Source organism: Microplitis demolitor, chromosome 1, assembly GCF_026212275.2.
Source record: "Microplitis demolitor isolate Queensland-Clemson2020A chromosome 1, iyMicDemo2.1a, whole genome shotgun sequence".
Classification (NCBI taxonomy): domain Eukaryota; kingdom Metazoa; phylum Arthropoda; class Insecta; order Hymenoptera; family Braconidae; genus Microplitis; species Microplitis demolitor.
In genome coordinates, this window is record NC_068545.1 from 10,269,442 (window position 1) to 10,295,778 (window position 26,337).

Below are 26,337 nucleotides of genomic sequence, written 5' to 3' on the forward strand. Positions count from 1 at the left end.
AGATAATAAATCGTCGTGGCACATACTTATTAAATTATATATTTAGATTATAAAAATTGAACAAATAGATAAGCAAATCTTTATTTTATATTTAGAGAAACATAAATACGGTTTGAGTGGTCTCGGAACGTTTCCTGTCACCCGATATTTAAAACCTAAACAAAATACACGCATAAAAATCATGAATAGGCCCTTGTTCTATAGTTAACATTAAATATGGTTATAAACAAATGCATACTCTATAAATATCTAGCATTAGAATAATTATAATGATGTTTCACGATAAATGATAATGTCAATTGTAACGAATAACTCAATATAGAATCATTATAGAAGAACACACCTCTGATAGTCTAGAATATCTAACTGGAAGATTGTATCCAAGTACAGGAAAATAGAATATAAATATTATAAGTAATAAGAAGACGTAGAATGGATAAAGTAAAGAACGTAAGTGTATAAGCTTATATCTCAAATTTGTATTAGTAGAAAGTATAAATGTATAAGTCTATTTGGTAAAGAACTCATATATATATATATATATATATATATGTATATATATATATATATATATATATTGTATGAGCATGAGTGTGAACATGAGAGTAGTGGGGAGAAGTTAAAGAGTGGAGGTCAGAGATCTCTCTGCCGCCTGATGTGACTTCACTTCTCTCCGAGAACTTTTGACGAATACAACTGTTATTACTGATCGAGTTTTACCCATACTTTATAATAAAACTCAGTCTTCAGATAAAAGTTATTTTATCAATTACATCTATCCTTATCTATAACTTAATTATTACATTAAATAATAATCATAATCATCATCATCGTAGTCAACAATAAATTTATTCACTTTTTTAAATTCAATATTGGTCCCGCGTGACAACGAACTGCCCACTGTCCAGGAGGTAGCGTCAGCTCCGACACTAGTGACCTCCCAGGACATAACAAGCATTTATGAATAAGCTCTACCGTTTAAAATCCCTAACCATAAACAAGTTGACGCCAAAAATTAATTTTTTTTGAAAAACTAAATGCCAAAAAATTACTCATGAATTGCTCTTTCGATATAAACAATTGCTCTACTGCTATAATTGATAATTAATTAATAAATCGTAATTAAAAAATCAAAATAAAGTTTCCAATTATCTCTAATTGTAAAGACTTATTTGGACCGTAATTGCTGCCAAAAAATTGCTCATCCTTTTATCTATAAGAATTGATAATTATTTTGTTCATAAAACCGTTTTTAATTAATTAATCATATAAATAATTATTTTGCACCTTTAAGCCTGTGAATGATTATTGTGACGTCATCGTCGCGACAATTTGATTGTCGTTTTTATGAGGACAAGCCATAGTGGGATATTAGGTTACATGCGTATGTGACTTTGTAAACAAACATTTTAATGTTATATTCTATTTAGGCTTGGTGTATAATTATAAAAAAATAATAATTTTTATGATCCTGAAATCAAACAGTGTTTTATCTCGTAAAGTTATCTATTAGTAATAGAGAAAAGCTGTTTTTTTTGTCGTATTCAACATTCACTGAAAAAAGGTATGCACTTTAATTAAATATTAGTGACTAATTTTATAAATTATTAATGACATTATTCATTTTTTAGGATTACTTGTATATAAAAGGGATGCTAACTGAGCCAATAATTGTATGATCACTTTTTTCTTTATATCAGAGTATTAATAAATAGATGTAATTAAATTACCAAAGCAATTGTATTCTAACTTAACTCTACACATAGTTATTGTGAATTTAAAAAATCAATAATAATTGTAGATTTGCTCCAAGTACTTATAAAAATAATAGAATTGTTATCAATCGGTTAATTAAATCATATGGAAGACGTGACAGTAACTCCAGCATCTGAAAATACTGTTAATCGAGATGAACTTAACGTTAACGATCAACAGCACCGGAACATTGACGGCAAGGTATCGGAATCAATACTTCGTATTGGCAAAAAAGAATCACTTATCTGTCTTGGACGCGAGTATGCAGAAGACCAAATATATTTGTCGAAAGCTAAAGTCTTGGGAGAAATATACTCGTTTATAAGAGTTGCTATCAGAACCAGACCTGATTATAACGGCGATTCTGAAATCTGGCGATGCAATTCAGTGAGAGTACATCTGTGTTTAGTAAATTCGGTTCTAAAATCGAATTAGTTATTAGATGATATTAATTCATACCATTTTCCTGTAATTCTGGAAGAATTAAAACGTTTTTTAAAAAATTTCTTGCTTGGACCAATGTAATGCTAACAAATTTTGACTCGGATATTAGTGTTCCAACAACTGCAAGATCAGAAAATTATTTTAAGACAGTTAAAGAAGAGTTTTTAAATAATCATCGGCCTAGTAGTATAATTAAATATTTATGAAACACATGAGATTATTTTCGTCAATGTCCAGTTTGCTTTTCCAATTTTCACGAGCATTCAATACATCATTATTTATTTTATTTGCTTGAGTACTGTTCTCCATATTAAATTCTGGTTGTAATAAAGATTTTTTTTATCAAATTTAGATTTAGCTTCTATCATCCGGGCTGTCAATGATCTCATGTGTTTTATAAGTATTTTGATAAACCAATCAGATTTTTGCAAAACGCTGTTGAATCTACAGATTTGCGTTGGACCCAATTGGTGTGACAATCCCACCGCTGTCACCAGTTGTTATGTCCTGGGAGGTTACTAGGATCGGAGCTAACGCTTTCTCCTGGACAGTGGGCAGTTCGTTGTCACGCGGGACCAATATTGAATTTGAAACCAGTGGATAAATTTATTGTTGACTACGATGATGATGATTATGATTATTATTTAATGTAATAATTAAGTTATAGATAAAAATAAATGTAATTAATAAAATAACTTTTATCTGAAGACTGAGTTTTATTATAAAGTTCTCAGAGAGAAGTGAAGTCACATCAGGCGGCAGAGAGATCTCTGACCTCCACTCTTCAACTTCTCCCCACTACTCTCATGTTCACACTCATGCTCATACAATATATATATATATATATATATATATATATATATATATATATATATATATATATATATATATATATATTAGTTCTTCACCAAATAGACTTATACATTTATACTTTCTACTAATACAAATTTGAGATATAAGCTTATACATTTACGTTCTTTACTTTATCCATTCTACGTCTTCTTATTACTTATAATATTTATATTCTATTTTCCTGTACTTGGATACAATCTTCCAGTTAGATATTCTAGACTATCAGAGGTGTGTTCTTCTATAATGATTCTATATTGAGTTATTCGTTACAATTGACATTATCATTTATCGTGAAACATCATTATAATTATTCTAATGCTATATTTCAATATTTCTATTAATTCATTTATTATACGAATCACTCTTTGTTTAATATATAGAACTATATATTAACAATAATAGTTAAGTTCTTGTGATATGGATTTCATTTATAAATAACATTTATTTATTATATATTTCCTTTTCTTATTTGTTTATAGAGTATGCATTTGTTTATAACAATATTTACTGTTAACTATAGAACAAGGGCTTATTCATGATTTTTATGCGTGTGTTTTGTTTAGGTTTTATGTATCGGGTGACAGGAAACGTTCCAAGACCACTCAAACCATATTTATATTTCTCTGAATATAAAATAAAGGTTTGCTTATCTATTTGTTCAATTTTTATAATCTAAATATTTAATTTAATAAGTATGTGCCACGACGATTTATTATCTAAATTATTGACCAAATTTTGATAAAATGCAATACGTATTAATATTTAAATTTCAAAGGGAGTTTAAATGCGCGCCTATTTATGTATCTCAAGTTCACTAATTAATTAACAGGTGGAGGCACCTGAGCCACCTGAGGACTTTTAACCTCCCCCGTTAATGAAAATTCGACATATCTTTCGTCAAATTTTTGTCTCGTGTATACACATGTATATAACGATGTATGATAATAGCTAAAGCTAATTCTGAATGAAATATAAATTCTGCAAGACAATTACCTATATAAGTAATACCATTACTGGTTGTTAAATCGCGGTCGCACATTTACATTGCAAGTTACAAAAATAATCATTTTTATGATTTAAAACTAACAGTAAATATTAACTCAGGTTACGCACAATATTTATGTTACACAAAAATACGTATTTCTTAAGGGTGGGCAGCACTAACCGAATGTTCGAATTTATTTTTTTAATTACGTTTGGAATAATTACGTCACTCGAATGATGAAAACCTTCCGAAAAAGTTTATCTTAAACATTTTTCGGAAGCTATAAAATTTTTGTAATAACAATTGATTAATAAATTCAAAGAAAAGTAAAATTTAAAAATTCGTCCAGTACGGCCCAGCCTTATCATTGTGGTCACGGTGTTTACATGTTAGCAAAAGTTTAATCCAGACTATGAAGTATTATACAGATCAACAAGGTAATTTAATTTTATAGACTCTTTTGACGAATTTAATGAAAATTTGATTAAAGTTATACTCGGAAATTCTTATTACTAATGTTATATTATTCCAGATATGTTAATTTCAACTTGTTTGTATGTACGACTTAGTACGTGGTGGGGTGAATTAGGTAGCTACATTTCATTATTCCAGGTTTCAGTAATTTTATAAGGGCCTATATAGTTACGATCAAGTTCGTTGGTTTTCGCGTCATTTATCAAAAATACCCAATTTCCTTAAGAAAACTTATTAGGGTTTACCCGACAGTCACAATATTCCTTTGATTTGAATTTCATTCTGTCTAGATTTTCAGCAGCTTTTAATTGTGTTACTTGACTTATAATCGGCAGACTAGAAATTACACAACAAGTAAGATTGATTTTCTGATTCTTACAAATATTACAAATATTATCGCCAATAATTTAGAGAAATGTTAGTTCCTACATTTTACTGAAAAACTGAACGGATCGTATGAATCGCTTATAAATGAATTTCAATATTAAAATAAAAAAGTTAAAAAAAAAAAATTTAATTACAAAAAAAATTGAGGAATTATTCGATATTGTTTAATTACATTAATTAATTTATTTATTTTAATAATATAATTTAGCTATTTAATATTTAATTTATTTAAAATGAAAATGTGGACTCAGAATCCATTTGCTGTGCTGGTGTAAGAAAGAGAGAGAGTAGGGAGTATTAATTCCCTCGCGGTTTTGAGAATGCCGTAAAAATGCCGTATATTTTCGGCATTTATGCACATGCCGTAAATTTACCGTAATAATTTGGTTTTAATATGGTTATATTGGCCAGTTTTTTTCCTGTAGTTATGCCATATACTTTCTGTACTTATGCTGTAGAGTTACCAGATTACTACAGTAATATTACTATAAAAATGCTGAACTTTTACTGAAAAAATGCTGCGAAAAAACTATAACAATACCGAACTTTTACCAAAAAAATGCTGTAAAAAAACTGTAAAAATGCCGAATTTTTACCAATAAAATGCTGTATAAAAACTATTATACGATAATGTTACAATAATGAAATCGTTGTTTTTGTGATAATAATACTGTCAGTATCCTGCAATTTTGCCAGATTTACACTGATGAAATAGAAAATTGTAAAAAATATGGTTTTATTTTTTGTTTGCTTCTGCATTTAACATCATCGAAAATGTGCAAAATGTAATATTTTTTATTTTATTTTATTGGCTCACACAATTCTCACTCGAACAAAAAAATGTAAATGAAAATAACTATCTGTGAAAATTGATGTTTTCAATTTTCTTAAGTTTGTTTGTATTCATCTGAATACAATTAGTAACATCTTTCAAGTAAGTGTTTTGGCATAATGGCTACCAGATCAGGCTTTGAATAATTAGGTTTCGGGATCGAGTCTACGAGGAGACGGTTTTTTTTTTTCATGACAGTTATTGCATATAACTTTATAAGGTTATATATAATTATATAAAATTAGATATAACTACATAAAATTTTATACAATTATATATAAATTTTTTTCTGGGTAGAACGGTTAGATGCTGCAAAAATGCCGAAAATATACTATAAATATGCTGTATAATTACGGTTTTAATGCTGTGAAAATACCGTATTTTTTCTGATTTATTGCCGTAAACATTCTGAATTTATTTCGTAAATTTTTGATAAATATGCTGTATAATTACGGTTTTAATGCTGTGAAAATACCGTATTTTTTCTGATTTATTGCCGTAAACATTCTGAATTTATTTCGTAAATTTTTGGTAATAATGCGGCAAAAAAACTGGCCAAAATAACTCGAGTAATACCATACTTATGCAATATTTATACCGTACAATTCCGGTATTATTTCGGTATTTCCAAAACCGCGAGGGTCCTTTGGGTGCGAAGGAGGGAGCACCTACGAGTGAATCCGAGAAAAAACTTTCTTGGCTTGAGACTCTAGTAATCTTGGTTTGAGATTTTTCGTGTGATTGGTCAGAGAAAGTACACTATACTCACACCAAGAGTTTAAATTTTTTAAACCAACTCCCTTTATTTTTAGTTCGAGTTCATACCGTTTATTGTTTCAAAACATCATACTTCTTTAATTAAGTGTATAACTTTCTTGAACTAAATATCTTTATTTCTTGGTTTAAGTAAGTAACATACTTAGGTTAAGAAAAATGTTTATTATAATAAGAAAAGCAAGTTTTTAAAACAAGTAATTCTATTATTGGACCAAGTACGAAATATGTATTGGCTTAAGAATTGTTTTCTTAATTCAAGATTTAAAATTCAAGAAATTATTTCACTTCGTTCAAGAAATTTTCGATTTTCATTCCACACGCTGAAAAATTTCTTGGTTGAAGAAAAATTTTCTCGAGTCAAGATTTTTTTTTTCTGTGTGCAAGACCGGAAAAAAAATAATCGGTTCTTTTAGGCCACCCTAATATATAGGTAATTACAAATTACAAAATAATATAAATTGTTTCCAAAGCTAATTTTCACAGTTTTATAAATACTTTGAATAGTTTATTAATAAACTTTTAATCAGGAAATTATAAAAAAAAGATAATAAAGTTACGTTTTAAAGTTATATCGCAGCAGAATATTAAAACGATTTTTTTAATTACTATAATACAATTGTTTTACAGTTATTTGCAAATAAGAAACGTGTAAAGAATAAAAAATATCCGATTCGAAATTTTTTGGAGGGCCCACTTTGCCTTTAATTTTCGATTTTTCAATTTTGCAGCATAATGAAGTGAAAATAAGTATCAAGTGTCTAAAAAGAAGTAAACGCGTAAAAAAAGTTAGTGATATAATTATTTTTCTTAAGGGGCCCACTTTGCCTTCCCTCTCCCCTAAATTATATTAAATGAACAGTTTCGGTGGTCTATTTTAGCCTTCATTATATAAGAAATCTCGATAAGCTTCTCTATTCACGAAAAATGTTTTGATCCATGTTAGTTGTATATCTATATATTAGTCGATTCAAATTGTTTCAAATTATTTCAAATTGTTTTGAATTATTCCAAATCATTTTTTTTAATCAGGGTTATTATCCGTCCGAATTTATTGACGTATAGAAAATTTTGAGGGGTCCATTTTGCCCCCAGGAGCCCACTTTGGGTGCCCTCCACTTAACGTTCACAACGCTACGCTCACGTGTATTTAGATAGGATTTTGAGGCGTTTTGAGCGTTGTGAACGCTTAGTGGAACGCACCCTTTGACCCCTCCGCGCATATTATTTTACCATAAATAAAACTTCGGCTACTTTTAACGTCGATGGAAACAGTTGCGGTGTTTACAGAATTTCGTAGTTAAAAGACAGAGACCCAGATAACTAGAGTTTCAGCGCAATTATTGAAACTTTTGTCGTCTCAGTGACGTACGATACACATAAAAAATTCCACTGTCAACTTTTGAGCTCTCTTTGACGTCAAATTTCACATAAATTTGACGTTAGTTTAAAACTGCTATTTGACGTCTGTGAGACATCAAAATTTAAGACGCAACAAATGACATCAACAAAACCTGAACTAGAGAGATTTTTTTTACTTTTTGATTTTGAATTTACTTTGTTGTATAGTTGCTAGATGTCGCCAGCTGACTTTTCTTCAATATGTATCAAACGGTAAAATCAAATCTCAATAATTTAGGTCAATTTGAGCTACTACTGCAGTCAAATTTTGCTACTCAATTCTTGATGTTCAAGTACGTCAAATAGCGGCTTTAATTTGACATCAAATTTACGCACAATTTGACTGTTGGTTGAGCTCAGCTGACTATCAGGGTTTGTTGACGTCATTTGTTGCGTCTTAAATTTTGATGTCTCACTAGTGATGCGGATTGACCGTCATTTTGAGTTTTGGTCACAAGACGGTCCGCTGACGGTCTTGTGACTGACGGACCTAAATGACGAGTCTGTTCTATTGCGAAATGATCGTCACAAATTATCCGGTCAGAGTCCGTCATTTCGGACCGTCAAAAATTTTTTTATCACAAATTTGGTCAGTCGGATCTAGCTAGATGATTTGTGACCTTCATTAAATTTTTCGCTCACAAGCTTGGGCTAGGTCATGAATTTGGTCAGTCACAACCAGCTAGATGATTAGACGCAATCTTTTTTGCAAATGATTAAGAAATTTAGTTGCCCTTCGTATTCTTATCTCGTGGTATTTTTTAGAAAATGGTGGTTTCAAAATATGAATTTGTCTAAAAGATAGAGAGGCGTTTGTAAGATGTCACCACAATTGTGACGGTCCGTCATTTTATGAACGGTCCGCTGATGGTCTTGTAACCATGACCTGACGGTCAGCCTCACTTCACTATGTCTCACAGACGTCAAATAGCAGTTTTAAACTTACGTCAAATTTATGTGAAATTTGACGTCAAAGAGAACTCAAAAGTTGACATTGAAATTTTTTATGTGTATCGTACGTCACTGAGACGACAAAAGTTTGAGCTCAAACATTGCGCTGAAACTCTAGTTATCTGGGGGTATTTGTGACGATCACGTTACATAATTTCAAAATACCGGTAATTGTACATCTTTATTCACGTAATGAATTAACAAAGTAATGGAGCCAACTTTATCAGACTGTTACGAAGTAATATTGTTATTGTTTTACAATATTTGTATAGCTTTTTGTTAGTATTAATTTACTGCAGTGCAGCCAGATCGCGGACGAAAAGTTCCCCTTCCTTCGCACCTATCATGTCCTCAGGTGCCTCCACCTGTTAATTGATTAGTGAACTTGAGATACATAAATAGGCGCGCATTTAAACTCCCTTTGAAATTTATATATTAATACTTATTGCGTTTCATCAACATTTGGTCAATAATTTAGATAATAAATCGTCGTGGCACATACTTATTAAATTATATATTTAGATTATAAAAATTGAACGAATAGATAAGCAAATCTTTATTTTATATTCAGAGAAATATAAATACAGTTTGAGTGGTCTTGGAACGTTTCCTGTCACCCGATGCTTAAAACCTAAACAAAACACACGCATAAAAATCATGAATAAGCCCTTGTTCTATAGTTAACAGTAAATATGGTGATAAACAAATGCATACTCTATAAACAAATAAGAAAAGGAAATATATAATAAATAAATGTTATTTATAAATGAAATCCATATCACAAGAACTTAACTATTATTGTTAATATATAGTTCTATATATTAAACAAAGAGTGATTCGTATAATAAATGAATTAATAAAAATATTGAAATATAGCATTAGAATGATTATAATGATGTTTCACGATAAATGATAATGTCAATTGTAACGAATAACTAAATATAGAATCATTATAGAAGAACACACCTCTGATAGTCTAGAATATCTAACTGGAAGATTGTATCCAAGTACAGGAAAATAGAATATAAATATTATAAGTAATAAGAAGACGTAGAATGGATAAAGTAAAGAACGTAGATGTATAAGCTTATATCTCAAATTTGTATTAGTAGAAAGTATAAATGTATAAGTCTATTTGGTGAAGAACTAATATATATATATATATATATATATATATATATATATATATATATATATATATATATATATATATATATATATATATATATATATATATATATATATATTGTATGAGCATGAGTGTGAACATGAGAGTAGTGGGGAGAAGTTAAAGAGTGGAGGTCAGAGATCTCTCTGCCGTCTGATGTGACTTCACTTCTCTTCGAGAACTTTTGACGAATACAACTGTTGTTACTGATCAAGTTTCATCCATACTTTATAATAAAACTCAGTCTTCAGATAAAAGTTATTTTATCAATCACATCTATCCTTATCTATAACTTAATTATTACATTAAATAATAATCATAATCATCATCATCGTAGTCAACAATAAATTTATCCACTGTTTTCAAATTCAAAATTGGTCCCGCGTGACAACGAACTACCTACTGTCCAGGCGGTGGCGTCAGCTCCGATCCTAGTAACCCCCCAGGACATAACACACCATTTTAGCATCACTCATAGCTTAAACGGTGTTTAGGAAGGGGAACCTTTTGTCCGCGATCTGGCTGCACTGATTTACTGGGGGATTTCATATACAACTTAGTGCCTACAAACATAGAAACCATGTTCCCTGATAGCACGAGTTGATCGTGAAAAAGTTGGTCATTCATTAGTTTCCGACCAACTTGACGACAAGTTGTCAACAACTTTAGATTTTGCAACTTTTGGCTACAAGTTACCGCCAACTTTCTCAGAAAGTTGGCGCCAGTATGGAGCCGCAACTGGAATGCATGATTTTGAGGAAATTGAAAGTAAACTTACCGTCAACTTATGATCACCAACTTTTGCAAGCAACTTTTGCCACCAACTTTCTCAGAAAGTGTTCGTCAACTTATTGAATTTCCAACTTTTGCCACCAACTTTCTCAGAAAATGTCTATCAACTATTGGAGGTACCAACTGTTGGTGGTCAATTTAGTGTCCAGTTGCGGCTGCGTTTCTCGCCAACTTGGCTATCAGGGATTCTTGAGATTCATTTAATCATTCTGCCGCACTTTGGATATATAGATCTGGAATTGACATTGTTAAATGAAATATTACTAAAATCGACCAAAAAATTTCATGTCGATCAGTTAATTAATGTATAATTATGATATAAACATCATAAAACTTCATTTAGCTAATAGTGGTAGTATCGGGTTATCATTACTTATTACTAACATGTGATTATTTGTCAATGTACGTAGTAAGGTTATAATTTAGTTAAGCACGTATAAAATATTTTTAAATTACTATCATGAAAGTCTTAAATGAATTAAAATGTTCATCTCTTACAAATTTTTTAAGAATAAAACATAAGCTAGCTTAATAATATCTATTAATAATAGCTATTATTCTACAATTGTACATATTTTTTTTTGTCATTATTTAAATTCCAAAGTTAACAAAATAAATAAATTACTAATACTAGTCAACAGTAAAGCAAATTGCTAAAAAATTTTCTGAGCTTGTAAATATTTTAATTTTTAAAAATTACAATGTTTTGACGTAACTTCAACAATAATTAGTATTGTTAGAAAAAAGTTTTAAAATTACAAAGCAATGAATTTTAAGTCTGTGCATATTTTATTATATGATTTATTTTCATTAGTCATGTGGGGCAAGTGTGTGCGCAAACACATGCATTTCAGTTCGAAATGGATGGGCTTGCGCACACTTGCCCGGCATGAATCTACGAGCCATCAGCCAGGAAAAAATAAAAATGTGCGGAATAGGATAACCTAAAAAGTATCACATAAATTTGTATTTTGTATTATTTCAGTAAGTTCTTAAGAAATGTAAAATAAAATTAAAAACTTCAAATGAAAGGTTCACTTATTTATGAAGAAGTATACGAAATTTAAATAGAAATATTTCTCGTTGAAAATAAGTCTTTAGCAATTATCTGAAAGAAGAGTTGATGATGACTTATAAATATTAAGTTGTACTTTTTCATGATTAAGAATCAGATTGGATTGAAAATTAATGTTAATAGGTAGTATTTTACATAATAAATATGACATATTTTTTTAGTGTTGTTTGAATTTCGTTCGTTTATACGCGTGCGTGTTTGAATTTTTAAAGTGATTGGTTGATTATAGTGTATAGGGGTAGGGATAAAAAAAATAAATGAAAAGAAGTGGGAGTTTTACCTTTAAGAGCAAGTATGAAAGAAGGATATAAAATGTGTTGGAAATTCACTAATACTACAACAATCTAACGCCACTTGTTTGACTTTTTCCCTGTATTTTATGGAATAAGTTAGTGTATATAGTGTACGAAAACGACCGAGTGTTCAAATAATAATTGAGCCAATATTCAACAAATATAATTAATAGAAATCATTATCAGTCAGAATGGCATCAAATAAAGATATTAATACAGAAAACGTACAATTTTTTGAAGGTGTTGAAAAATTACTTGAAGTTTGGTTTACTAGTTCTCATGGTGAAGATCATAAAGGTGATCTTCGAGACATTCCCAGGTAAGTTTTCATAAAAAATTACCCTTTTCAGAAATTATTCGTATTTCTGAGTTCTTGTTTTGTTATTGTTATTTTATACTTTATCCTAAAACCAGTGATTATTTTAATTCCACCCCTTTAATTCACTATGACGCATTTACTAAGTCGTCTGTAAATTCTTTTGTCATGATCAAATTCTTTTATCATGATCAAATTTTATTAATTTCGATGTATCATAAAATCAGTATTAGAACAATTGATATGAATAAAATATAACCCAATAAATAAAATTATTACTTGCATGTGGAAGAGAAATTTTTCATTGAAGTTATGTATACATAGATGTTAATGTATGACCTTCTTTTTTTTTTAATTTGATTAGTATCAAATTCGGCAATTATTCTGACGTGTTACCGGCTTTTAGTTATTGATGCCTTGACTGAATAATGCTATTCAATTTCAAACAGAATCTTATTTTTTGTAAATTTGGAATATGATTTTTCATTACTATGGTGATATTAAACTTTTTTCAAAATGTTATAATGATAAACATACATATAAAATATCATAGCTTCTTTCGTTTTGTATTACAACTAAATTTATTTTGAATAATAATTACCTGTTACGTTTAATTTTTAGTGTTATTAAAATTATTTATTTTTGTACGTCTCTTATTAATTTGAAATTAAAATTTATTTTACAAAAACTGATCGTATTACATTGGCAAATTAAAAAAATTTTTTTTTTTTTTTTTTTTTTTTTTGAAGACATCGCTGGGAATCACTTTTGAAAATTGTCCGATGTGAGATAATTAGCTTCTGCCGAAACGACGACATTGAAGCCTACGTTCTCAGGTAACAAAAATTATTTTTTTATTATCGACGAGAAAAAAATAATATTTTTGTTTTATTTTTATTCAAATGTTTGAAATAATTATTTATACTTGAATGAGTGCTTTTCATTTTGCCATAAGCTCTATAATTTAATAATCATAACAATGATATCGAGTAATCAATTTTTGCTAGTATGTTTCTTAACACTTCCATCAATCAGAACTGTAACATAATTCGTACATTCTATTATCTTATTATATAAATAGTCGTCATCAGTTTCATGATCAACGATGGAGTGGCTAGTGAATTTCTAAATGATATGATTAGGATACGAAGAATAGTATTGCGTTGTTATATTGTCAAATATAAATTTCAAGAATCTTGATAGCATACATTCATTTGTTGATAGTGGATCTGCGCAGCAAGTAGCTTAATAGTGGAAAGCAACATTCGAATCGATCAATGTTTTTACTCTAAAAACATCGCGCACGTCAGTCTTTAAATTCTAATTAGTTTCGATTTTATGAAACTTTGTCCTCATTTCCTGAATAATATTTTGATTTATTATAAAGATTTGTACTCATCGAAAAAATTTATTGCATAATCTAATTTATCTTATGTTAGTATTCTGAAAATTACATATTACAGTAACATAAAAAATATAATTATATAGATATTCCGTATAAAAATTAATACATGAAGAAAATATATGAGAATTTTTTTTTGCGTATGAATTTTGATTATATTTTAATTATATCGTAGTAGCAATCTTGGTCAAGTCAAGGAAAAAGTAGCACACTGATAGAAGGATTTCTTAGCATTGAAAAAGATTTCTTCGTATTTAAGAAATCATTTCTTAAATACTAAGAAATCTTTTTAAATGCTAAGAAATCCTTCTATCAGTGCACCATACTATATGTACACTATGTTATTATAGATCTTGACTAAAATTGTCTCTAGAATAAAAGAGGACGGATGGGCCTGCAAAGACAGAAATTCCAGTAGTGTAAGTTCTTTTCTGAAGTTCTACTTTTTTTTAGTCTCCGAATAAATATTTAATTTCATTATTACTTAGCCACAGAAAGATAAAAATTTTTAATTTCGGATAAGATCAGCCTCACTTAACAAATTTAATGAAAGCTACGAAAATTATCTTACGAGGGGTTTGCACTTTTTTCTCTATTACACTCAAGTCCACGAACGGTACTATCTTTGTTGCACTTGCGCAGTAAATGATAACTTTGGCCGTTTATCTCTTAAACAAACTAATATTATCAAACAATTAAAGCGCACTTTGCTAGATTAGACACTAGTGCATCAATGTGCAGTCTCTAATTTGCACTTGAAAATTTTGTTTCCGAAAAAGACTCAGCAGAAAATATCTGATAACTCCTGTTAAAATATTTATGACTTTTAATGTTGTTCAAGAAAGTTAAGTACAGTAGACTTCAATGTGATTTTTTCTAAGTTTGGGTCGATCGAAAAGGGTCAAGGGTAATATAATTTTGAGGCTCGTTAGGCCTCACATCGGGAAAGGGTGAATTAGTTATAAAATAAATTAATATTTGGGTATAGATGCAAGAAGTCGATCGAATCTTAGTCATTTTCACGCTAAAAGAAAAGTACATGGTATTGATAACTATGATCGATCGATCTCATAAGAGTCTAATTGATCGATCGATCTGTAATTTTTAGAAAAGTTGACGGTGAACAAGCTCTTTTGATTGCCACAAGAACCGTTCCGATAGGTTAATTATTCACTCAGAGAAAAGTCGATCGTCATTTTAACTAGAAGATTTCAAATATTAAAAATTAATTGTTGGAACTAATGCGTTAGTTTGGCTAACTATTCAGTAGTTGCTTAAACTAAAAAAATTTGATTGAAGCAACTAACGCTTCTCAGTTTCCGAAAATTGTTGTTTTAACTAAAAAAATTTTGTTGACAGTATATGAATTTTAAAATTAACGATAACTTAATTTTTTTAGTGTACGCTGTGAAAAATTCCCATTAAATTTTATTATGGGTGCATTGTAACCTCGGACCATAAGACAACTGGTACAAAATTTACAAGTGTACCATAGTAAACGTATGCGCATAGGTCCCAATCGTGTCGTCTGCGCATACCGTTTACTATGGGACACTTATAAATTTTGTATCAGTTTTCTTATGGTCCGGTGTTATAATGCACCCATAGTAAAATTTGTTATAAATTTTTCACAGTGTATGTAAATAATAGTTGTTGTTATTATAACTGCTGATTTAAAGTTAATATAAAATAGTTGTTATAAATATAAATTTAGTTAATGAAACTCAAATATTGTAGTTACTGTAATTGAGTTAAATGCAGGCAGGAAATTGATTTTTAATTTTTTCTCCTAACTTAACGTTTGAGTCAATAAATGTTTTTAAATTGCCAAGAAGTTTTTATCAAAATCTTACTATACAAATTTTTTTTTTTAATTATTATTTTTCAAAGAATTTTTAATTCCAAATTTTTTTTTTTTAATTTTTCAAGTAAATTTCAGTTGTTAAAAAGATTTTGAAAATAGAAATAAATATATATACGAATTCTTTTAGGTAAATTGGAATACTTAAACTGTACTATCGTACAAAAATTTTCGATTGAAGCATAAAAATATATTGACTTGAGAAAATAAACTTTGATTCAAGATATAAAAATTTTAAGATAATTACTAATTTGGTGTAAGAAATTTTTGATTTTTCGAGTAGTTAAAAAAAATTTCTTGTATCAAGAATATTTTACTTGATTTGGGTTAACTTTTTTCTGTAGTTAAAATTCACGAAAACATCCGAGAATTTGAAAATACATTTAGAATGAATATTAAGAGCTGAAATTATTTTATAATATAAAAATTATAAATCTGCTTCAATATAAACAGCATGCATGCAGTTTTGGTATTTGGCTACAAAACTTTTTCCTTTAGCTAATAAGGTTTTTTAATTGTATTTTATGTAAACCTAAATGCGTCTTTCAAATTTTAGTTTCTCTACACTGTAAAAAATTATTGGATTCGGTATAGAGTAAATGACAGTGTGAAAATTTTGGTATGAAAATTACACCAAACATCGTGTTAAATTTAGGCGGTGCGAATTAGAAGTTTTTATACCGTTAAGCGTGTGTATAGGTAAGTTATGATAATTTTGCGTTAAAGACAAATAATCATAAAAGTTTTAAAATGTTCAGAATACGAGTTAATATCTAAATAAAATGAGTACAGTTATTAATTTCGTAATTACAAATGTTCAATAATTGTTGTTCGCACAATAATCAAAATTATAACGAGTAACATGGAATGGTGTGAACAAAAGAAGATTACACCGTGTTAAAATTACATGGATGAGTAATTTACACCGAGTATTTTTTACACCGTTATTTCACACTATACGGTAAGAAAATTTTTTAACGATTCAGAGAATCAAAATGTTCGTACACCAAGTAATTCATTATCTTGAGATTTTTATTCTAAATAAAAATTTTTTTTACAAAACTCAAGATATTTTTATGCTTAAATCAAACAACTTTTACTTATTTCGAGAAGTTTATTTCTTTATATGAGAGATATTTTTTTGAAGAGGGATGTGTTAGTTTTTTATAGCAATATTGCATTTTTTTGTTTGAAGACAATAAAAAGTCCCGGAATAAGCACTGTTCGTTTAACATAAGAGTTATTTAATGCTCCAACCAAAAAAATAAAGTTCCTTAAACCGAGAAAAAAATTTCTTGGGAGAAAGGATATACATGTAGGAGAGGAAAGTCACCGGTGCTAGGCAACATCAGTGGGAGTAGTTCGACGTTCGCCACGAGATCGCGCCCAGCCGCTGTAGTGTTTCTGGCAAGATATATATCTCAGAAAAGTTATATTCCAAAGTTGAAAACAATTTCGGTATCATCACACCTCTGTCATTTGACAAAGTGACGAGTACATTTTTGGATTGTAATATAGTATATTCTATATTACATCGAGACATTAATATTTATTATTAATAGTTCAATAAATAATTTATCTGTGAAATTAAACTTGAACTTTCAAGAAAAATTAATTCTAATTAAAACTATAGCGTCTTTACTTAATAATTGGAACCATTTGAGTGATATATTTGTAAGACAATATAAGTGAGTATTTAATTCAATATAATTGATTTAACTAAAAAATATACATTAAATTAACTGAAAAAAAAATTGTAATGATACTTAATATTTTTGTTGGCTCTAATGAAAAAGTTATAGATGAATTAACTACCTAAGTTCAGTTCAACAAATTAAAAATTCCTAACTGAGTACAAATTTAAAAATTAGTTACATCAACTATTTATATAGTTAAGTGAAGTAAAAAATATTTAACATAACTATTTAGAGATATTTATAATAACTAAGTATTGGTGTTGTAGCAACTCCAAAAAAATAGTTGAAGCGCTATTTAACTGTCATTTTATAGTTATATTTACTGGATTTTTCTCTGAGTGTTCGAAAAATTTATAGCAAGGTCAAACACACACACACACACACGCGCGCGCGCGCGTGCTCATACAGACACTCAGGCGTCATTCTAAAAATGGTCAGAATAGCTTCCAAGAACCTCAAATCGTCGACATCTGATCAGAATTCGATTTTCAAAAATAGGGGTGAAAACAATAACTTCCCGAATAAAAATGACTCGAATGACTTTAAAATCTAACGATCTCTAAAACTCGATGAAACGCGTCGATTGTCACCGCAACCATCTCAGTCGGATTATTCTTTCGAGAGATATCGTCGGAAAAAGAAATGATAAAAATCGTTTTTTTTGCGAATATTGTGTAAATGACTGAATTAAACATTTTGAAAATTCAATCAGCTCTAAAACTCAATAAAACACGCTGATTGCCACCTTGAACATCGAAATCGGTTGATTAGTTTGAAAGATTTCAACGACGGAAGTTTAAAAAATAACATTTAATGTCATTTTTCCTGTGTAAATCAATAGAATAATGTACTTGAATGTATTCAAAGCTATACCAGCTCCTTGAGTTTGAAAACAGTGAGAAATTTTGGGGCTGCCTCGCAGGGCCAACCGTTCAGATTTTTCTGAGTGTACCACGACTATAAATATTTGGATACCTAGCATATATATTTCTTGAATAAATCGTTCACCGTTGTTACGCCCGAGCTATAGATCACGCAAAGGACGTGTTACGGGGCAACTAGAAGTTAGACTGCTCAAATCGGTTGCGCCATTGTAGAAAGCCGATAAGTTTACTCACTACCCTTATCAATTCATGTAATCTTTCTCATGGTACATCGAGAAATAGGACCATTGATCAGTGTTCCAGACATCACAGGCAGCACCTCAGACGAAGTCACGTGTATAACCCTTCCTTAGAATTTAGGCTATATAAGGGTGTGAAGGGGTAAAATGAGTTATTTTATCGATTAACACCGTTATTTTTCACTGATAGTCACTTACCCTACTTGAAACCCCAAACGAGCATTCAAATGAGTTTTTTCGACTTGTTATTAGGCACACTAATTGAAAAAGCTCGCACGAGAGTCCTAATCATAGTTGAGTAAGGATTAATTTTCCGATCGTTGCCGAAGACAATCGAGTAAAATTGATAAAAACACAAGACAGCAGTAACGACGAGACAGAGCTGGTAAGACCGGGTGACCAACTAGACGCAGTTTCGCCAACACTTGAAATTTTATCTCCCTAAAAGTAAATTCAAAAACCTCTAAAACCCCCTAACCGACAATTTAAAAAATGCAGGTTCTTATCTAATATTAAAATGTTTAATTTTTTAATATTTTTAACTTCCCGCTAAGAAAATTGAAAATTTTCCAAAATTCGGGAAGTTATTGGTTTCAGTCCGATTTACGAAAACCGAATTTCTTTCAAATTGTAACGTTTTAAGGTTCCAGGAAGCTATCTTGACTAATTTCACGATGATGTCCGAGTGTATGTATGTAAATATTTATAACTCTTAAACGGATGTACCGATTTTGATCGTTAAGGTGTCATTCGACGTGACTTGTTAATATCGTTGGAGAAAAAATGGTAAAAAACGTTATTTTTCGAAAACAAAGGCACGCAAAAGTATTTTCGAGCTCGAAAAGCTCGAAAATGTATTTTCAAGAATGTTTTCGAGCTCAAGGAGCTCGAGAGAGAAGTTTTGAGTCTGGCCCACAGGGTCAACTGATAGACCGATTTTTTACCTTCCCGCTCAGAAAATCGATGATTTTTAAAAATTTCAGGAAGTTATTGTTTTCACCCCGATTTTTGAAAATCGAGTTTTCATTAGATGTCGACGTTTTGAGGTCCTAGGAAGCTATTGTGACTATTTTCAGAATGATGCCCGAGTGTCTGTTTGATTGATTGTGTGCGTGTGCGTGTGCGCGTGCGTGTGTGTGTGTGTGTGTGTGCGTGTGTGTGTGTGTGTGAATGATCTATAACTTTTTAACTAATCAACCGATTTGGACGGTTAAGGTGGCAATCGAAAGAGCTTTTTGGCCATCAACTTTCCTGAAAATTTAGAACATTTGATTCAGTAGACTCGAAAATATTTGCGAATTTCGAAAAAAAAAAAAAAAAAAAAAAAATTTGTTTAGTTTTTATTGATTTCTCAGAAACGAGTCAAACGATCGACTTCAAATTCTAATCAGCTCTAGAAATTTATAAGCTGCGTCGAACGCGACCTCAACCATCCTAATTAGTTAATTCGTTCGAGAGATATCGTTGGAGAAAGAAATGGTAAAAAGCGGTTTTTTTTCGATTATCTTTAAAATGACATCCGATCGATTTCAAAATCTAGGCAGCTCTAAAACTTTAAAAAACGCGTCGAGTGCCACCTCAACCATCTCAATCGATTAATGCTTTCGAGAGATATCTTTGGAGAAAGAAATGGTAAAAAACGGGTTTTTCCCAACATCTTCGATACGGCTGTACCAATTGATTTAAAATTTCATTCAGCTCTAGAACATACTGAGGCGCGTCGATTGTCACCTCAAACGTCAGAATCGGTCAATTATTTCAAAAGATATCGGAGCTTGAAACTTAAGAAAATAACAAAAATGTTATTTTTTCCGGATAAATCAATGTGCAAAATATAATGTGCTAAAATGTATCTGAAACCATACCAACTATTTCTCTCTATAGTGTCTTTCGATCATCATATAATATCATCTAACTTGTTCTTTAGATTTAATCATATTGTCAGCAAGAAATTGAAAAAACTCAGTTTTTAATATTTTTCTCGGATTATTTCATACTTTATTGCTCTGAGCTAAATCAAAACTTATTCAAATCTTGATCTTGATCACCGACATTGATTTCTGCTTCAATACATTTATTTCATAGAAGATAATCGGAAATAAAAATTTAAAAGCCGTTTCTTCATTATTGATTTTCGATTCTTAACTTTTCAAATCCTAGCACAAAACATAATATACCAAAATGAACTCATATCATTTAACAAATTTATACCTTATTTTTATTTTTAAATATCTCACTTAAAGTAATAGTTAAACAACTAACCTTCCACCTCAATGACTCCCTGTTTAAAAGTATTGATTGAAAATAATTAAAAATGATGAAAGTCGAATTCTTTTTAATAATTTCAATTCTTTTGTTTTTATATGTAAATATACAATTTGCATGGAGTGACCACTTCTCAATTTTTTTCAATCAGTATTTTTAACCAGGGCTTTTAACTGTCATAATTGTATTCAAATTTTATTAATCAATTAAAAATAAAATAAAACTCCGCGAAAAAAAAATTATATATAATTTGATATAATTCTACATAATTATATAAAATTATGTACAATTTTGTATAATTATATATGATTATATCCATTAGAGTGTTTCAAAAAATCGACTTTTTTTTTTCTTGAAGAACATTGAAAAATCGACAGAGTATCTCTAGACAAAGACCCTGTTAAAATATGAGACTTTAATATTAATATTTGAAGGTGGCGATTCATGATTTTCTATTTTCCATTTAAATAACATGGGAAAAAAAAATTTCAAGTTCGGAATTTTAAACCTCGGCGATGGCTTATTGAACAAATAAGCAGGACGTATTTTTGTCGAGATTGTTTTTTATGAGCTTTTCAAACTCCAATAAGTCACGCTTTATGCTAAAGCTTAAAAGTTTAAGAATCGAAAATCATTAATGAACAAGCAGTTTTTAAATTTTAATTCCCGATTATGATCAATAAACTAAATATATTGATGTAGAAATCAATGTCAGTGATCGAAAGCAAGATTTGAATGAGTTTTGGCTTAGGTCAGAGCAAAAATATATAAAATATCCGAGAAAATGATTAAAAACTGTGTTATTTGGATTTTTTCGTTGATAATTTGGTTTAAACTAAAGGACAAGTTTGATGGCATTATATGATGATCAAAAGAGACCATGAAAAAAAAAAGTTTGTAAGATTTTAGACTCATTTTAGTACACTAAATTTTGATTTATCTGGAAAAAATAACATAGAATGTTATTTTTTTAACATTTCAACGCTGATATCTTTTAAACTAATTAATCGATTTTGACGTTTGAGGTGGCAATAGGCGCGTTTTATCGAATTCTAGAGCTGATTAGAACTTGGAATCGATCCATTTAGCCGTCTTGAAGATATTTGAAAAAAACCGTTTTTTTACCATTTCTTTCTCCAACGATATCTCTCGAATAAATTTACTGATTGAGATGGTTAAGGCGGCATTCGACGCGCTTTATTGAGTTCTAGAGCTGATTAGATTTTGACGTCGATCGTTTAATCCGTTTCTAAGAAATCAATAAAAAACTAAAAAAAATATTTTTTTTTTCGTAACTCGCCAATATTTTCGAGTCTACTTGATCAGATGATCTGAAATTTTCAGGAAAGTTGACAGCCAACAAGCTCTTTCAATTGCCGCCTTAAACATCCGAATCGATTCATTATTTAAAAAGTTATAGACCATTTACACACATACATACATATAGACACTCGGACATCATTTTGAAAATAGTTAGAATAGCTTTCTAGGACCTCAAATCGTCGACATCTGATGAAAACTCGATTTTCGAAAATCGGGGTGAAAATAATAACTTCTTGAAATTTTTGAAAATCATCGATTTTCTAAGCGGGAAGTTAAAAAATCTTTTATCATTTTTTAATAAATCCATCCGTTCAAAAGTCAAGCTCGAAGTCAAGTTAGAGTAAATTTCAAGATCATTTTATTTTTCCGGCGAAACTATCGGACTTTTCATAAAATGTCATAGAATCTTTTTTACAGACAATTTTAGTTCCTACAAATTAGTATTGATTAATTTTTTTTAAACTCTGCATTGTTTTCTAGTTATTTCCATTTTAATGCCAAGTTCTATAACGGTGAGCCCTGGCTATTGCGTATCCAATAACTACGAACCACAGTTAAAGAATTTTCCCGAATAAATTAATATAATTAATAATAAATTATTAAATATAATTATAAATTAAAGATTATTTCATTTCCGGTTTGGAAAACGGGAGAATAGATTTCAGGATGTAGGTAGACTCGTTCTGACCGGACACGCGGCTGCAATATAACTTATTCTAAGTGACGCTGGTGATAAGAAAAATTGTTCAAAGAGACTCAATTATATATTATTAATTTTCTTTAACCAAATCCCAGATATTATTTACATAATAGTTTCCCCTTTTATTAATTTTATTTTATACTTTATTCATTAAGATTTAGCGTCCACCATTAAATTTATTTATTATAAGAATGCACAAGGAATTATTGGACGAGGGGAATAAGATTTATAAATAATTAAAATTATTCTACGTTGAAGAGAGAGAAAAGGTTTTGTGAATAATTTGTCGAAACTTATCTGGTTGTACGTGGGCTTATTACTGGTGATACTGTTCTCTGGTTTATTACAGGTTCCTGGGACTCGGTGTCGATCCTCTTCAGTGAATCCTTACGGGCTCCTTGGATTCTATGTCGATCCTCTTCGGGGAGATGTTGTACACCAAACCACCACACTCACTTAATAATCGAATTTGTTTTTTTTCTTTAACCAGGCGAAGGAGTTTCAAATCTCCTTATTTAATTAATTCAAATAAAACAAATATCACTTATAATAAAATTAATAATTTAGTTTAATATAAAAAGAAAAGTCTCAATAATATTATTCAGGTAACAGACTGACCGAAATAGAACTGAGTGTTGGACTAACTGACTAGATATAACGAACTTATCGTTAGGCCGACTCAAATGAATTGTTATGAGTCCTGGTGCTAGAGTAGGACCTCGCTAAGCGTCCTAAGTCCACTCTAGGTGATGGCCAGGGCCTAAGTCCTCGGCAAGTGTTTGCTGGCCCTTTTATATCTTAATTTTGGAGGGGTAGAACTACCCCACTATCGTCTAAATTTAATTAGAATTTGATCTAGGTGGCTTCTGAAATGGCCCCAAGTGACTGGGAAGTGTTAATTAATATACGGATTATTCTAATAGATGTAGTCTACTTCTCTTAGTACTAAACTTAGTGGCCAAAAATTGCCGTAGTAAAAAAAAAAGTTGAATAAAATAGAGAAAAATCTGGTGAATTTTTCGAAACAAAAACCTAGCAAAAAAAATTCTAATTTTTTTTGTTATTAACAAAAACGTTTTGCAAGTAAGGTCTCCGTCGACTTTAACGGAATACTGGATATATATTTTTTTCCATGCAGTTAATGAAATGTACAAATTAAAATAATTCAATCTTTTCTGAATCATTTGGTCACTAAGTTTATACGAAAATGTTAATTATTAATAATGAAAAAAATTATTTAATTTAATCAACACAAAAAATTCTAGCCTAACAGCTGCCGTTTGTACCGACCTGGTCTGCGCATCTCCATAGTGAGGAGAAGTTGCGCGCGTCATCACGATTTATTTAAAATGCCAAGCGCGTGAACTATTTTATTTCAGGCAATTATTTATTTTAATTTTATAAATTCAATTAATTAATTATAAGTACAGTAAACTCTGGTTATAAGTTACATCGGACGCTCTACTCACTCTCACGTCAATTTCATTTTTTCCTGTAAGTAAGAGTATAGACAGAAATATAACTTATAACCAGAGTCTACTGTATTTGTTACAGTTGATGAAATTATTAAAAAAATTTTATGGATCCTGATATTAAATATGAAATATAAAATAAGTAGCAAGAAAATTAGAAAAATAATTTTCAGATATTTTTAAGAATATTAAAATTGTAATTTGGAATCTCATTAAATTCTCATAAGCTTAATCGCAAGATTATTTACAATATTTAAAACTTAGCATTTTTTCTTTTATTTATTGTATCTGTTGCACTCTGAAACATTTTTCGCCAATTATTTTTGTTTCTAATACTTTTCTTATTATTATTATTATTAATATTATATGCTTGTAGTAACTTTTATAAAATAATCATAGAACGAAGATCTTACCAATTTTTTTTTTATTATTGTCTTTATTTAAAATTTGATTAATTGATATTAAATAATTTCAGCTTGAATGACTTTTGAGTATGATTTATTTGTAATTCAAAATAGAATAAAATTATTCACTTGTCGCGAAAACATTGAAACAATTTTTAGATAATTTGGAAATTTATAATTTTTGTAAAATTAAAACTTTTTTTTAAATATTAGTACCGTATGTTTTATTAATTTTAATAATTTTATCAATAGTAATAAATATTTATAATTAATTCATTGAATTTATAAAATTAAAATAAATAATTGCCTGAAATAAAATAGTTCACGCGCTTGGCATTTTAAATAAATCGTGATGACGCGCGCAACTTCTCCTCACTATGGAGATGCGCAGACCAGGTCGGTACAAACGGCAGCTGTTAGGCTAGAATTTTTTGTGTTGATTAAATTAAATAATTTTTTTCATTATTAATAATTAACATTTTCGTATAAACTTAGTGACCAAATGATTCAGAAAAGATTGAATTATTTTAATTTGTACATTTCATTAACTGCATGGAAAAAAATATATATCCAGTATTCCGTTAAAGTCGACGGAGACCTTACTTGCAAAACGTTTTTGTTAATAACAAAAAAAATTAGAATTTTTTTTGCTAGGTTTTTGTTTCGAAAAATTCACCAGATTTTTCTCTATTTTATTCAACTTTTTTTTTTACTACGGCAATTTTTGGCCACTAAGTTTAGTACTAGGGGAAGTAGACTAATGGCCTTAGAATCAATTAGATTTTTGCGCTCGATTTCAAGTATAAAATCAAAACGCACGTTCACAGTTCTTAAAATCGATCAGAACATTATTTTTTTAGGAGCTTGGCATTAAAATGGAAATAACTAGAAAACAATGCAGAATTCGAAAAAAAAAATTAACACTAATTTGTAGGAAATAAAATTGCCTACAAAAAAGATCTTATGACATTTTATGATAATTCCGATAGTTTCGCCGGAAAAGTACAATGATCTCGAAATTTACTCTAACTTGACTTCAAGCTTGGAACTTTTGAACAGATGGATTTGTCAAAAAATGATAAAAGACTTTTTTTGTAGAGTGTTTAATTCCCGACAAAAATATATCCTGAACTTGTTTGTTCAATTGATTAATGTAATGGGACGGTTAAGTCCACCTCCGTTTAACGGGAGGCCGATTTCTCACCCTTTTGGGCACACTCGCGCTGCGTAATCGCCTATCCACTACCGTAATATTATAAAAGCGAAATATGAGCATAAGCTCACATTAGCTTACCCATTAGGCATGCAATGCATGTGGGTGCCTTACCAACAGCCACCACGAGACCGTCCTTACTTGGACCCAAACACTCCTCCCATCTCAGGAAATAGAGAGACTCTGGTTAAAGTGGGGCTTGGAATGGGTCCCCCATGGTACCAATTCCATGTATTGGTGGACATGCTGCAGATTAGTGGTTAGTTAGAGCCTTCGCTCATTACCCCAAAAAGGGTTTCTTCCACATTATACTCACTCGGATTTAAGACAGCAGTTAAATAAGCCTGCCCTCAATTATTATTACCGAGTGATTATCAC

At 29.9% G+C, this 26,337-nt stretch overlaps 1 protein-coding gene and 1 long non-coding RNA gene across 11 annotated transcripts in view; both read left to right on the top strand.

Annotated features, from left to right (window-relative positions):
• The first annotated feature begins 1,394 nt into the window (after nucleotides 1–1,394).
• On the top strand, nucleotides 1,395–2,906 carry LOC106693632 (uncharacterized). The gene is made up of 2 exons (XR_008403574.1): nucleotides 1,395–1,564; nucleotides 1,632–2,906. It is a non-coding gene; the product is annotated as an uncharacterized LOC106693632 (long non-coding RNA).
• Nucleotides 2,907–3,966: 1,060 nt separating this feature from the next.
• LOC103575415 (S-adenosylmethionine decarboxylase proenzyme) overlaps nucleotides 3,967–26,337 on the top strand; it is an 87,520-nt gene continuing 65,149 nt past the window's right edge. Inside the window, exons 1-3 of one of the 10 annotated variants that reach the window (XM_053743182.1) lie at nucleotides 3,967–4,473; nucleotides 4,569–4,625; nucleotides 13,249–13,335. Coding sequence is in view for 8 of the 10 variants with exons in the window: in XM_053743189.1 (XP_053599164.1) it covers nucleotides 12,375–12,502; nucleotides 13,249–13,335 (215 nt within the window). In the remaining 2 variants the exon portion in view is untranslated. Of the gene's footprint in view, nucleotides 4,474–4,568; nucleotides 4,626–10,781; nucleotides 11,218–11,462; nucleotides 12,503–13,248; nucleotides 13,336–26,337 lie in introns of those variants that run through there. The other 9 variants (XM_053743189.1, XM_053743201.1, XM_053743203.1 and 6 more) reach the window with 9 other exon arrangements.